This window comes from Pelmatolapia mariae, linkage group LG5, assembly GCF_036321145.2.
Source record: "Pelmatolapia mariae isolate MD_Pm_ZW linkage group LG5, Pm_UMD_F_2, whole genome shotgun sequence".
NCBI lineage: Eukaryota > Metazoa > Chordata > Actinopteri > Cichliformes > Cichlidae > Pelmatolapia > Pelmatolapia mariae.
The window spans coordinates 10,432,694-10,445,573 of NC_086231.1; the positions used below are offsets into that span (position 1 = coordinate 10,432,694).

The following is a 12,880-nucleotide window of genomic DNA, read 5'->3' on the forward strand; positions in this document are numbered from 1 at the left end:
TCAGAGCCTTGCTGACTAAGTGGTAGGACAGAAATACTGTGCACAAGAAAACATACAGTATGTGTCCTAGATAGAGACAGGTATGTAATTTAAGTAATTCAGTTCCAAGTGCTCCATGTGACGCCATCGAATGCCAGTTGTTAAACAGCTTGCTGAGCTGTCAGATTACTGGGTTTCATAAATGCCTCCATTATTGGTCTCCAGGCTTCAAACTAACACAGCCTGTCTGACAAAACCAAAAGATACGGCCGATTAAACTGTAGGAGCTGTACAGTCAAAGAGAGAGATGAAAGGGGAGAAAGAGCAAACAAACATGATTACGGTCCATGCCAAAAAATATGTCCTTTTTTCCCCCTTTTACAGCAAATACAGTACAGTAAATACCATTCCTGATTCAGCTACTACCTCCTTTTAGAGCTGCAGCTCTTCTCACAGTTAAAGTAATGAAAAATTACCACGTCACCACAGAGTCCAGGATGCCATTTTTAAACTGCTTCATCCAGGCTTTGGGCTGAAACCCAAGTGTTCCAATTGTACAATACAAAATAGTAAATATACTGAAACTGAAAAGATAAAAGTAGCTTACATTTGGCATTTTACTTTGAAAAATGACTTAAGCAGTTAATTGAATTTAAAACGGATTGTTTTGTAAACACACCCTGAGTTTCAGAACTGGTTCATTTCAGTGCTATGTTTATTTGAATCACCACCAATGCACTCGGGAACAGTTCGGCAAAAATTCAGTCAAATTTTGAGCTAACGTTTAATCTGTTTATCTGTAATAATTAAAAACATCAATCCTGTTAAGACTGACATCATGCACCAACATGCAACTGTTGCAGAAAATAGTATTAATTGTTCCATTTAACAGCCAATTCTCCTGTATAGAAGTCTGGTTCGGCTGTTACCCTTTCTGCTATAGGATTTCCTATTAATCCCTTAACCCAACCACCTCACACCCTCCCTTTGGGCCAACTGCCAAACCTGCTCCGTTTCATCTTTCAAAGTGGCAAAGAGGGCAGTGAAACAGAGCGTGCACTGACTCTTTAAACAACAAGGACCATCAGAATGTGGTTTGTCTATTAACCAAGATAGTGCCTGATCCTCTGTGTGTTTGTGTGTATGTGAGAGACAGACAGAGAACGAGGGAGAAAGACAGGAAAAGAATGAAAGAGATAAATTGAGAGGAATCAGTCCACCCCTGCTGTTCTCACTCAGCAGACTTGTGATAAGGTTTATCTCCGGCGCCTAACGAGTTCGCCCAGTAGCCCACTCCAGCTCCCACTGAGTGGACCGGGGCACACAGAGCTGCACACAGCCAGCAGTGAATTGAGCTCCCTAAGGTGACCTGTGCGTGTTGTTCATGCTATGCTGCTTTAGAACTTTATTTTTGTAGGAAATGGCTTTGGCCCCTTCGGCCACATCTTTTTTAATCTGGGATTTCTTTTTTGCCTTTTCTTCATCCTTTCTACTCACTGTAACTCAGACTGCCAAGAGAAGCTGCAAAAGCTGGAGAAAGAGCTGTGGAGCTTTGGCACAGAGAGGCGTGTGTTTCCCAGAGGCAGTGTCTGAGGCAAAGATGGAGACACAGAGAGGGAGTGGGGGGCTGCTGCTGAGTTAAGCCCCTAATCACAGTCTGCTCTGCATGAAGGACTTAAAGTCACTCCATTTAATGCTACCTTCTCTTTAGTCAAAAAAGGAAAGAAATACTACTGCCTACCTCTCCAGCTTTCTGATACCTAGGCTCCCATTCCCATTACTAACCCATTCTTGAGATGCATAAAATTCCAAAGCTACAGTATACACTCAAATATAGCGCAACGCGCAAGTCATGCACATTCATAGAGTTAAGGAAGCATGAACATAATACCTGCACACACAGAAGTACAAGCGTAAATGCTTCTACCTTTTACTCATGCATGTTCCTTTCACCACATGGACCAATTTTGCGGTAAACAAGGTTTGTAACTGACATAGCTGCCATGATTTTCACTGGTGTGCTCAGGTGCTTCATTTATTTGTGCAAGACGACGGTGGTATCAGCAGATCCTTAGAGACTGCAGCGTCCCTCTGGCTCAAAATTCATTAATTCACTTGGCTCGGCTTCTACACGGGTGTAACACGCTTTTGCAAAATACTCCAGATAGTCATTAGCACCTTTTGGGAAATCCCACACCCCACCCTGACCCCGCTGTGTCAGTGCTACACTTTTTCCACTTTTCACCAGCTGCTCTTTCACCTTATCGTCCTCTCTCATCAACATGGCTAGCAGACAATGGATTAAGACCTGTACAGGTCTTAATCTAATGCTGGAAGATTGATTTATGCTTGGTTGTCCCACAGCCATTAAGATAATTGCATGATCACTTTATAACATCCTCCCCTGGTGGCTGTGTTAATTTGCCTCCCCGCCACATTCCAACTTGCACAGTAGGACCCATAACCATATTATGGATATAGAAAATGTGGTCGGAAATATCATCTTTCAGCCCTTGCAAACTGATTTTATACCATTACCACTGACTTCTAAAACCCCTTAAGTCTATCTCTCACCTGTACTGACCATTTGATCTATCGGCGGCTTCTGGGTCTTAACAGCTTGTATTGATCGAAATTCCTGAGCCAGCAACCTGAAGCAAAAGCTTGCGTGTCACCTTGTAATTCCAATAGTCTATGTATTTTTGAGTGAGATCATCACTGAGATGTTGTATTTTTATCTGTTAGGTCAGTGCAAGTGGGCTTTGATTACATTCAATGGGAAATGGCTGTGTAAAACGGCACTATGATCTCTTTTGACAAAATCTTTATTAAAGGAGCCATTCTGCCACCACTATGGACTAATGCCTTCTTCACAGGAAAACTTAACGTCACTGGAAGTCAAATTGGTTTGACAGATTGATCTTAAGAGAGGCACTTTGCTTCCCGTATATAAACACTGCCAGTTCAAAAACACTGAACACATCAAAATATTTGCAGCTAAAGCACAATTGGCAAGTTCAAAAAGAAGCAGAGATTTAAAATTCTGAACTGACAACAACAGTAAGATGATCCAGCTAAAAATTTAATTTGTTCCACTGTTTATACTTCATCAGTCATTATTAGCATTATTGCTGCACTTCCAATTAAATTATACCGAGTCAGTGAGAGTATTAAAAAGCAGAATGCATTCATCCAGTGGATTGCTAATGCTACAAGATAAAATTACATACACCCATAATCCTCAACAAGGTACAGCTTAATAATACACCAGATGTGCTGCTTTGACCATCAATAAGCAAGCTGAAACCTGTGATGCAATTTAGCCCATTCCAGACATGGGATATGTAACACCATTGGCTTCCTCAATCTGGTAAAGTGATGCTTCATTGAGACATATCCGCAACTCCATCAGGAAGACCCAGGGCGTGGTGTGAACATTTAACAGGCTTGTTGCACTTCTAGAAACCAATACTGTAAGCACTAACTGCAGAGAATTGTAATAACACTTTCGAACTTGTGTATTTGTGTATATGTGCATGTGTGTGTCTGTTATGATGACAGCTATTTCCAACAAAAACACGGACCAAGAAATCTCTGGATTTGCATTAGACAATTATTAGACTCCAGCTTATAAATTTGGACTGTTTAACAGCTCACCTGTCTAAAGTGGGGGGCATAATGCCATTTCCTGTTAGACCCTGAATGCTCTAGTCTCCATGCCAGAAATGGTTTAACTTATTAATGAATTACTGCTGTCATGCTCTGTGGGTGAGTGTTCCAACCTTCCTCATGGATGGATTAAGGTATAGTCATCAGTAATGAGTCAAAACAGACTCTGTCCTTATCATAGTAAAACCCTAAAGTTTTTTCTTTTAAATCAACATCTAAATTATAACAGATAATAAAGCAAAGTGGGGAAAAAGAGGAAAATTCAACACACATAAAAGGAGTTTTGTCTTAATGGAGTTTGTTTGCACCTCTGGTAATAAAATCTGTGCCTCTTCCTCTCAGTGATATTTGTGTACCAGTGTTGGTGTTTAAATGTTAAAAAGCCTAATGTTCACACTTTGTCCTGCGTGCACTAAAACCTTAAGATGTACTACTGTTTTTTCCCAAAACAGCAGATTTGAGGTTTCCATGAGATTAGTTTGAGCAGAGTGTGAATGTAAGGTAGAGACTGAAGGAGAGAATCTATTTCTCTGGGGTTTTTTATGTTCTTGCTGTTTATAACATTCTCCAAAACAAAAATGACTTTGGTGTGCAATTCAAGGCGCTACATAGAGATGCCATCCCAATTTTGTGTCTGCCCATCTGTAAATGAGACAGCCATGTTAAAAACAACATGTAACGGTTACTATCTGACCTAGCAGGGATGCTATTTGGACTGGCTTCACCAGAACAGTGACCAGAATGAACATTTGAACATGGAGCCTATATGTTTAAACACCATTAGACTGTTGGAAAGCAGTGCTGGCAGGGGCTTTAGAGAAATCAGATTCTGATCTTTGAAACTTCAGAAACATGTGTACAAACTAATTGTTTTTAAAAATTGATTTTTGTCCTTTAATCACAGAAGCAAAATTACCTTTCTCTCTGTTGATTTTGTAGCAAAGACAGACATGTGACAGGCGAGCAGTGGATACCAAAAGGGGGCTGTCGTCTTTCCTTCATCCTCTCCACATAACCAGCCTGGTGAATTTTCCTCTCCTGAAATAGAAAAAAAAGAGACTCTTTTCTATTCATTCTTACTTAGGTCACCCCAACTTGATGTTTAGTTTATGTACTTGTTTTATTTCTTTTCAACATGCATCTCATTCCCACAGCTCAGCTAATCTGTAAACTATTTCAAGCTATGTCAAACCACATAAAATCACCATAAAGACATTTCACAATCTCAGGTATATAATATGAATGGTGTGATTAGCATGTGAATAATCAGCCAGAGGCTTATTCCCTGTTGTAGGAGGCGAGGCCAGGTACTGCCAATGCAGGGCTTCAACAGTGATTAAACCTTTACTTAATCAACAGTGAGAGTCTGCCCCAGCAGGAAAAATGCAACTGCCGGATTTGTGTTATAATATAATGGATTTGCTTGGTGTGTGAGCCTCATAGCACTGAGCCTTACAACAGGTGTACCCCTGACAAGTCACTGGGCAATTCTGCCAAAGTACTCCCATTATATAATTGTGTAATCATCTATTTCAATGTATAGAAACTAAACTGAGCATGAAATTTAACAGCTCTCCTTTCTGGTTTGTTTGCATATTTTATCTAGGCATAAGCTAGTAGAGATCACAGATGCATTATAATGAGCAAAAGGAAAAAGCTAATTGCAGAGTTTGTTTTATAGGAGTATCATATCCTTATTCTTTAGGTAGGGGATAAAATTTAAGAGTCAGTCAGTTATCTTGGCCAAGACAACTAGTCTGGCTGTACCCAAGAAAACATACCTTAATCACCAACTCCTCTACAAGAAAGCTTGCATTACTGCAAAATCATTGGATTACTCAAAAATTCCAGCACTGGAATCAAGGACATAGCACTACAATAGCTCTCCTTTTCTTGCAAAAAATGCAGGAAACAGTTTGCCCAAGGCAAGACTCTCTGCACTCCATCAGCCTCCAGAACACATGGTGTCCCTCAGGGATCAGTTCTGGGACCCCTACTATTTATAATTTATCTCCTTCGTATTGGAAATATTTATTTCCAATTTGAAATACAGTTTCAGTTTTATGCTGATAGGATATAACTTTATATTTCCACGAACCCCAACACCTCTTTTCACCTTCTAACCTCACTGCCCGCCTAGAAGCCATCACCACTTGGATAACAATCAATTAGCTCAAAGCAAAAAGCTATAAAACTGAAGTCATAGATATTAACTCAAAGTACTCACTTTCCAAAGTGTCTCCATAGCTGGTTCGCTAGACATTCTCTTTTTTTACCACCCACACTAATAATGTCACAGTCAGCCTATTCCACCTATGTAACATTTCTAGACTATGCACTTTTCTTTCTCAACACAGCATCCAAGTTCTGGTTCAAGCCCTGGTCACCCCTAATTTGGATTATTGTAATGCCATTCTCTCTCATCTCCTCAAAAACTCTAAAGAAAGAATCATCACCTGCACAAAGTTCACAGACCATATTACACCTATCCAACTTGGCTCCCCACTCCCAAGTGCATCCAATACAAGATTGTGCTTTTCCCTTTTAAAGCTCTCAGTGAGTTGGCACCCCCATATCTCTTCGAGCTCCTTCACCTTCACACCCCATCCTGTGCTTTACGCTCAACCTCAGGAGCTGTCCTGACTGCTCCTCGTTTCAGACTAAATGCATTGGTTGCCAGAGCCTTTAGCTGTGCTGTGCCTCGTCTTTGGAACGTACTACCCTTTTCACCTTCTTACAACTAGTCTCTATCATACAGTTTAAATTACAGCTCAAAATCCACCTGTTCCCATCAGCATATCAGCTGTCATGCTGTGTGTTTAATATGTTTAGATTCAAATATTATTCCTGGATTTTTAATATCTATTTAATATTGATGTTGTTTTAGTCATCTTGCATTGTTGTAATATTCGAGGCTTTAGCAGTATAAATAAAAGCCAAAACACATTTATACAAAGAATGATCAAGGGCAAAACTGTGTAGACTTAGATAAGTGCATTCTCTCTTTATTAGAAATTTCTTTCAGTGAGTTTCATCCTGTGTTTGTGCCTTGTATTTTCTCGTAATTTTCACATTTCCATACTGAAACTTTTGATCTCTACAGAGTTTCTTTCAGCTCTACTGGATTTCTAACAGCAGAATCACAACTGTCATTTTTTCCAATCAACATACATTCAATAAACCATTAAAAAAAATTTAAATTATTTGTTGTATATGAATTGTCACTTTTTTTGTATAAAAATAGTACTTTGTCATTTGGCAGCCATTAAAAATTCAAACCTTCTTAGGTGAGTGTCTACAGGCTTAAAACAAGTGTTCTAAGGGGTTTATGTCTTAGCTTTGGCTAGGCTACTCAAGGACAGTCAGTGACTTGTCCTTAAGTCATTTCTGCAATATTGTGACAGAATGTTTTTGTTCACTGCAAATAGATGAACTATTTCCCCAAACTCAAATGCCTTTTCAAAAGCCTGTAACAGGTTTTCTACAAGGACCTCTGTTTTTGTCTGCATTCAACCTTTGCACAGTCTAACTGTACCTGAGACAAGCAACCCCCCACCCCCCACACCCTGTCTTATCCACATGATCGTCAAAGGAGAAGGATCATTTCTCGTCTTTGGGCTTTCAGTGTAGCCAGCAGAGATCAGGAAAAAGGCTTTTAATTTTGTCATTCTGTCCACTGAATTGTTAGGCAATGACCGATAATTTCAAGAATACATTTTAGAAAAATTAAAGCCGTCTGTAAACTGACTGGCCAATTGACCACAGACTATAAGTGGACTGCAAGCAAAAACCAGAACTATCCCAGGGCCAGAAATGTTTTTCTTGTTGTTTATAAATTCAACATCTTCATTACAGATGTATGTTCATAAAGATATTCCATTGATGGACTCCAATCAAATTTTAGACATTTAAAAAAAAAAAAAAAAAGACAAAAAGAAAAGCAAACAGGATCCATTTGGCCACAATTAGGAATGCTATAGCAAAAATCATGAGTGCTTCTGTAAATGAAAGGTCTCAGTTTTTAATTCTTTTATAAGGTTGCTTACTTTTCAAATCCAAATTTTAATTTTGTCACTTTGAATTATTGGATGAAAGCAATTTTAAAAACAAAATTTACAATGGAAAAAGCAAACTGATATTAATATTCTGTTAATCAAAATATCCTCAAGTATAACAGGCTATATTCCTGGCTCCTGTAAAGATATAAAGAAAAAAAATACTTGTACATTATATTATAAATTCTAAGCAGCTTTGCATACAGATTGTACCTTGTCGACCCCATACACACAACATACTTGATATAATGTACGTACTTACAATTCAAACATTTTTAAGCTGTATAATCAAATTATGCTTTGTTAGATACTTATTGCAGATATTAGGAAGAATTCATCCATTTGAGTGCTTTATCTCACTTAAACAGTCAATCTAAAAGCAAGGTTAATTTAAATCCTTTCATATTTTTTTAATCATCTTGAATTGTGGAGTATTATTGAATACAGTGATTATTTTGTGTGTGGTTGGCTTGTGTGCTCAGCAAGCCCCTGCTACGATTCATGGAGGTGTGAGGTCACTTATTAAAAGACTAATTGAAGACGGAGCAGCAAGTTCAGTGGTTTTCTATTCCACAGAGAAATTATTGACTTTCTTCAACTAATTATTAGATTAGCATAAATAATGTGCCGTTTGGGTACGCTGACTTCTTTTACTAAATTGTCACTCAGTAAAAATTAAAAGACAAATACATAGAGAGAAACACTGAGAAAGAAAAGGACTGGGATACAAAGAAAATGACAGAGAGAAAAGTGGTAGGAAAGAACACAAATTAGCCTTAACCTTCAGTCTTTGCCATGTAGTAATGAAGATGAATAACGGTGAACAAATGATAAGCACAGACCTAAATTGAATACGGCATTGAATAGGGACACACAGGCCAGTATCCTCACACACACTCGCACATTCACACGCATGTACAACTACACAGTACACTTTCGCATCTGAGAATTTATTTTGCATCAGTCAAACCTTTAAACACAGGAAAATCTAACAATCAAGTACTCCTGTTACATCCCATTTCTCCTATAAAGAAGGACTCTCACATAAGCATTTTAGGCTTCAGTGGTCTCACTTCTCATTCACTTTGATTGAGGTGACGTCATGTGTTGGCCAACTGAATTGTCGGGCTAGTCCATCATCACAACAACGGCAACCAATCACATCGTGTAAACACATAACAACAGGGCAAGCTCCGGTGTCTGGTTGTTTTTTTGACAACTAATATATTAACTACACACACACACACACACACACACACAGAACAAACAGGAAAAGGCAGACCATGACATGCACATTGTCCCACTCCTTGTAAAATTACTCTCAAATGCACAACATTCATTATATGTAATTCAAATATAGACTGGAGCAAATAGTGTCCCAAATCTTGGTTCACTATATAATGGAAGAACGTGTCAACAAAGGGACAGGAATTTAAACCTGCAACCTTCAGGTTACTAGTCAGCATTTATAACCTCTATATTTCATATCCAGATGTTACATCAGCTAATAAAGGAGCCTGAACTGCTCCTATTGATGCACACGAAAACTTTATTTATTTGTATTACCACAACAAATGTGATTTTGGTATACCATGTCTTAGATTTTGTCCTTTTTAAGGACAATAGCCAAATAAATATATTTATAAGAAAACTACATTTCACATGCTTACAGCATTTGTTTGTGTCTTTACAGCACACTGCAATCTGCACCTCAAACTAGATTCACATCGTGTTGATAGGCGCTACAAATCAGGAGAGAAAGACAGTCACGTTAGCTTTCGAATCGCAATTACAAGCAGTGGTGTAGGACATGCGACTTATTGTATCTTCCAATGCATACCAATTAGATTCAAATTGTCGGAAATTGTCGACACAGGCAGAAAACTGCAGCAAAGCTACTAACAAAAGCAGTCTAAATAACAACCAAAGAGGTGAGTTATTATGGTATTATGAAATGAGACAGTTACTAACAGTGGTTAGTAACTTAAAGGCTTGGAATATGCATCCACCTGTAAGCAGACTGTTAAAAACATGTGTTTTAATGTCACATACAGGCAGTATTTTTTTTTTTACCATGGTGTCCTATCAGAATACTTTTAATACAACCTTTGATCCAAAGAAATTGACATATAAAATTATGTGACAGTACAAAATTTGTCAGCTTAGTTGTTAATTCCCTGTTGGAGAACAGTGAAACAGAACGCATGAACCATATGGATAAACATCTTAAACGCAAATTGGAAAATCTGGTAGTATGCCCAAGTAACAGTTCAATCAGATTCCCTGGAAACATCACAGACCATGTAGATAACTAGATTTTGACTGATTTTTCTGTTTGCCTCATCCCATGCAAAAACATGAGACATCAATCATATCATCCTCGTCATTTGGCAGCTTATACAGTAAAGGTCTTTCACGCTGGTGTCACATGCAAACTACATCACATTGGTTAAATGGGATTACAAATATACACGATAATAAATCAAGAAATAATGACAGATACAACCTTTGACAGATTACAAGAACATTATAGTTCTCATGAATCTAACCTCTTTGATATTTAACATTTAATTTTTGCGCTGTTTGCAAAACCTTTGAATGAACCACTTGGGTTTCCTCTAAACCAGAAAATCCTGTGTTTCTGTGTAGTCTCCTGGGAAAAATCTATAGTGAGACTGAGAAAATATTCAGAAGTCAAAATGTAGCTTTCAGTTTGCCGTTTACAGGCAAATACTCTCGCACCACCAGGCTTACTAAATCATAATCTCACCAGGGGGCTGAGGTACATATTAAATTCAAATGCCCGGATGCTATGGCTCTATTAGTGTGCTCTTAGTTAAATGACTGCTAATGGCACTTCTGCAGGGCAAGCTACCACCTGTTTGGGCAAGGGCTACACTTATTATCTCAGGGTAAACCATATTGAAGTCAATTACTGAGCTATGCTCCCACTCGCAAAAATGGCGTTACATCTATACGTGACTGCTGTTTCTAGCCCCTAATGACACTGAAGTATTCAGTCTGTTCTCGGTCTACATTTCCTGCAAATCTCCATCGTAAGGATTTAATGGAACACTGTTGACCATTTTATACCAGCGTTAGTGCCTTGTTACAATAAAAACGAATAAAACAACCAATTAAATCATAAAACTGTATTTTTTAAAATAAAATTTTACTGTCTTAAAAAGCAAAAAATAAATTGCAGTGATTTCCAGTGGTGATGTTTATTTTAATACAGTGTTGATTAAAAGCAATGTATGTGAAAGATGAGATTACACAAACTAAAGGTCATGGTCAGTTCTACTCAATCCCAGCTACTGTACCATAACTATTCATAACAACATCATTTGTAACGCTTCTGGGTTGGAATACTAAGTAGGGAGATTTCGTTTCTCAGTTTCTTTATTCTTATCATGCTTTTGTTTCAAGTCTTTTGCTGATTAAGATTAATTTGCAGATCATGGCACTCTATCAACCCTTGTGACACAAAGGCCAAAGATATAGACTAATTAAATACACCAGTGCAATTGATATTTCCCATGGATCAATGCGAGTGTGGGATCTGTTAATTAAATCCATGATAATGTTTGCTCATCATAAACATTTCCCATGTTTGAGCACAGTGAGATAGGGAGATAATCTCTGCTGTCTGACAGATTAATTTTAGGGCTAACAGAAAATCCTTCCAATGAACGCCTTTTTTAAATGGGAGGTTTTCCTTGAATGTTTAGTTTAAAAGAAAAAGGTGTTCAAAAGAAATCTTTCCACCTTCTTTAGCTTACCGGCACAAAAATAAAAGATAACAGTTCCACGTAAGGTTGACTAATGTTATCTGAAGAGATGCAACAATATCAGTCACCATAGCAACCAAGTAATCTAAATCCCTTGGCTAATGGAAGTAAACCCCTGACAGTCTCCCATAAGACCGGGTGGATTTTGTATTCTCTACCCTTACTTGTCTCCTGTGTGGTATACATCGGCATGGCATAGGTTATCACACAGTGGATTAAGAAGGCGTGTCAGAGTGTGTGCCAGAACCCCCAAGCCGCACTCAACTCATCTATTGATCCACGTACGAGGGAAAAAGTGAGAGACCGCCACACTTAGCAGTGTAACCGCAGGCAACAGCCCCCTGTCTGCCCTCTGTTCCCTGCAGTGGGACTGATTGCTTGTCTCAATCATCCTTTCACCCCCCCTCCACAACCGCCACTTTCTCACCTCCACACACAAACACACAGTCCCACACAACTTCACCATCTCTCTCTCTCTCTCTCTTTACCCTCATTCATTTTTCCACTTCTGTCTCCAATGTCTCAGCGACAGTCTCTCATGATTTGACGGCCTCTTGTTCTTCTTGTGAGGGCCATCAAAGTCTGCAGCCTTAACCCTGCCTGAAAGAGCTGGGACTGCATGGAAGGAAGCAATTAATTCTGCAGTGAGAAAACCCATTAATTAAGCAATGCTTCTGGCTATTTCACGAAGACCCTTCAGAAACAGTAGGGCCACTCAGAGAGGCATAAAAGATGCAGTGGCACACCAGGTTATTAATGGACCCCAGGGCTCCTGGCAAGGAACCACCATAGGATAATTCTCACTTTTTATTTTTAGGCCTCATAACTACACCACATGCACTCAAAAGTGACAAAAACTGTTTTCTGGAAACATGTCTTGTCAGAATTTGCTGCCATAAGCATATGTAAAGCTCCACTACCAGAGCAGTTTAAACATCTTGCTGAAGCACATCATGCTGTAGTTGATTTTTTTTTTTAAACTACCAAGAAACCAAAGGTTTATGGATGATCCAGGTGCAATGAGTTGAGAGACCAAAATGTATCAACAAACCATGGTTAATGGGCAATACACTAATAAGACTTAAATACAGTGTACAGAAATGTCATTAAAAGTCAGTGATATTCACATGTGGCACGCACAGGGAAGGCCACCAAGTACGTCAGAGTGATGGAGCCGTATTTTCTCTAAATGGGGGTAACAGGATAAACTCTAGTGTGAAGATGGGTCTGGGAAAATGAGTTTTGTGATATCTAATCGCTCACTAAATCATGCATGCGAACATTATCTACTTGTGTTGTCCACTATTCAGGGACATTTCGAAGCAAGGCACCCATTTCAGACTAAACAAGACCATGGTTCGGTGCGTTTGAAATGCTGATTCAACT

General features: G+C 38.8%; 1 protein-coding gene across 3 annotated transcripts in view; it reads right to left on the reverse strand.

The window, feature by feature from the left end:
- The window catches only part of arhgef10la (Rho guanine nucleotide exchange factor (GEF) 10-like a), a 111,346-nt gene that overhangs the window by 35,947 nt on the left and 62,519 nt on the right, over positions 1–12,880 (reverse strand). For all 3 annotated transcript variants that reach the window (XM_063473623.1, XM_063473624.1, XM_063473625.1), the window contains one exon: positions 4,565–4,686. In XM_063473623.1, the coding sequence (XP_063329693.1) occupies positions 4,565–4,686 (122 nt within the window). The remainder of the gene's footprint in view (positions 1–4,564; positions 4,687–12,880) is intronic.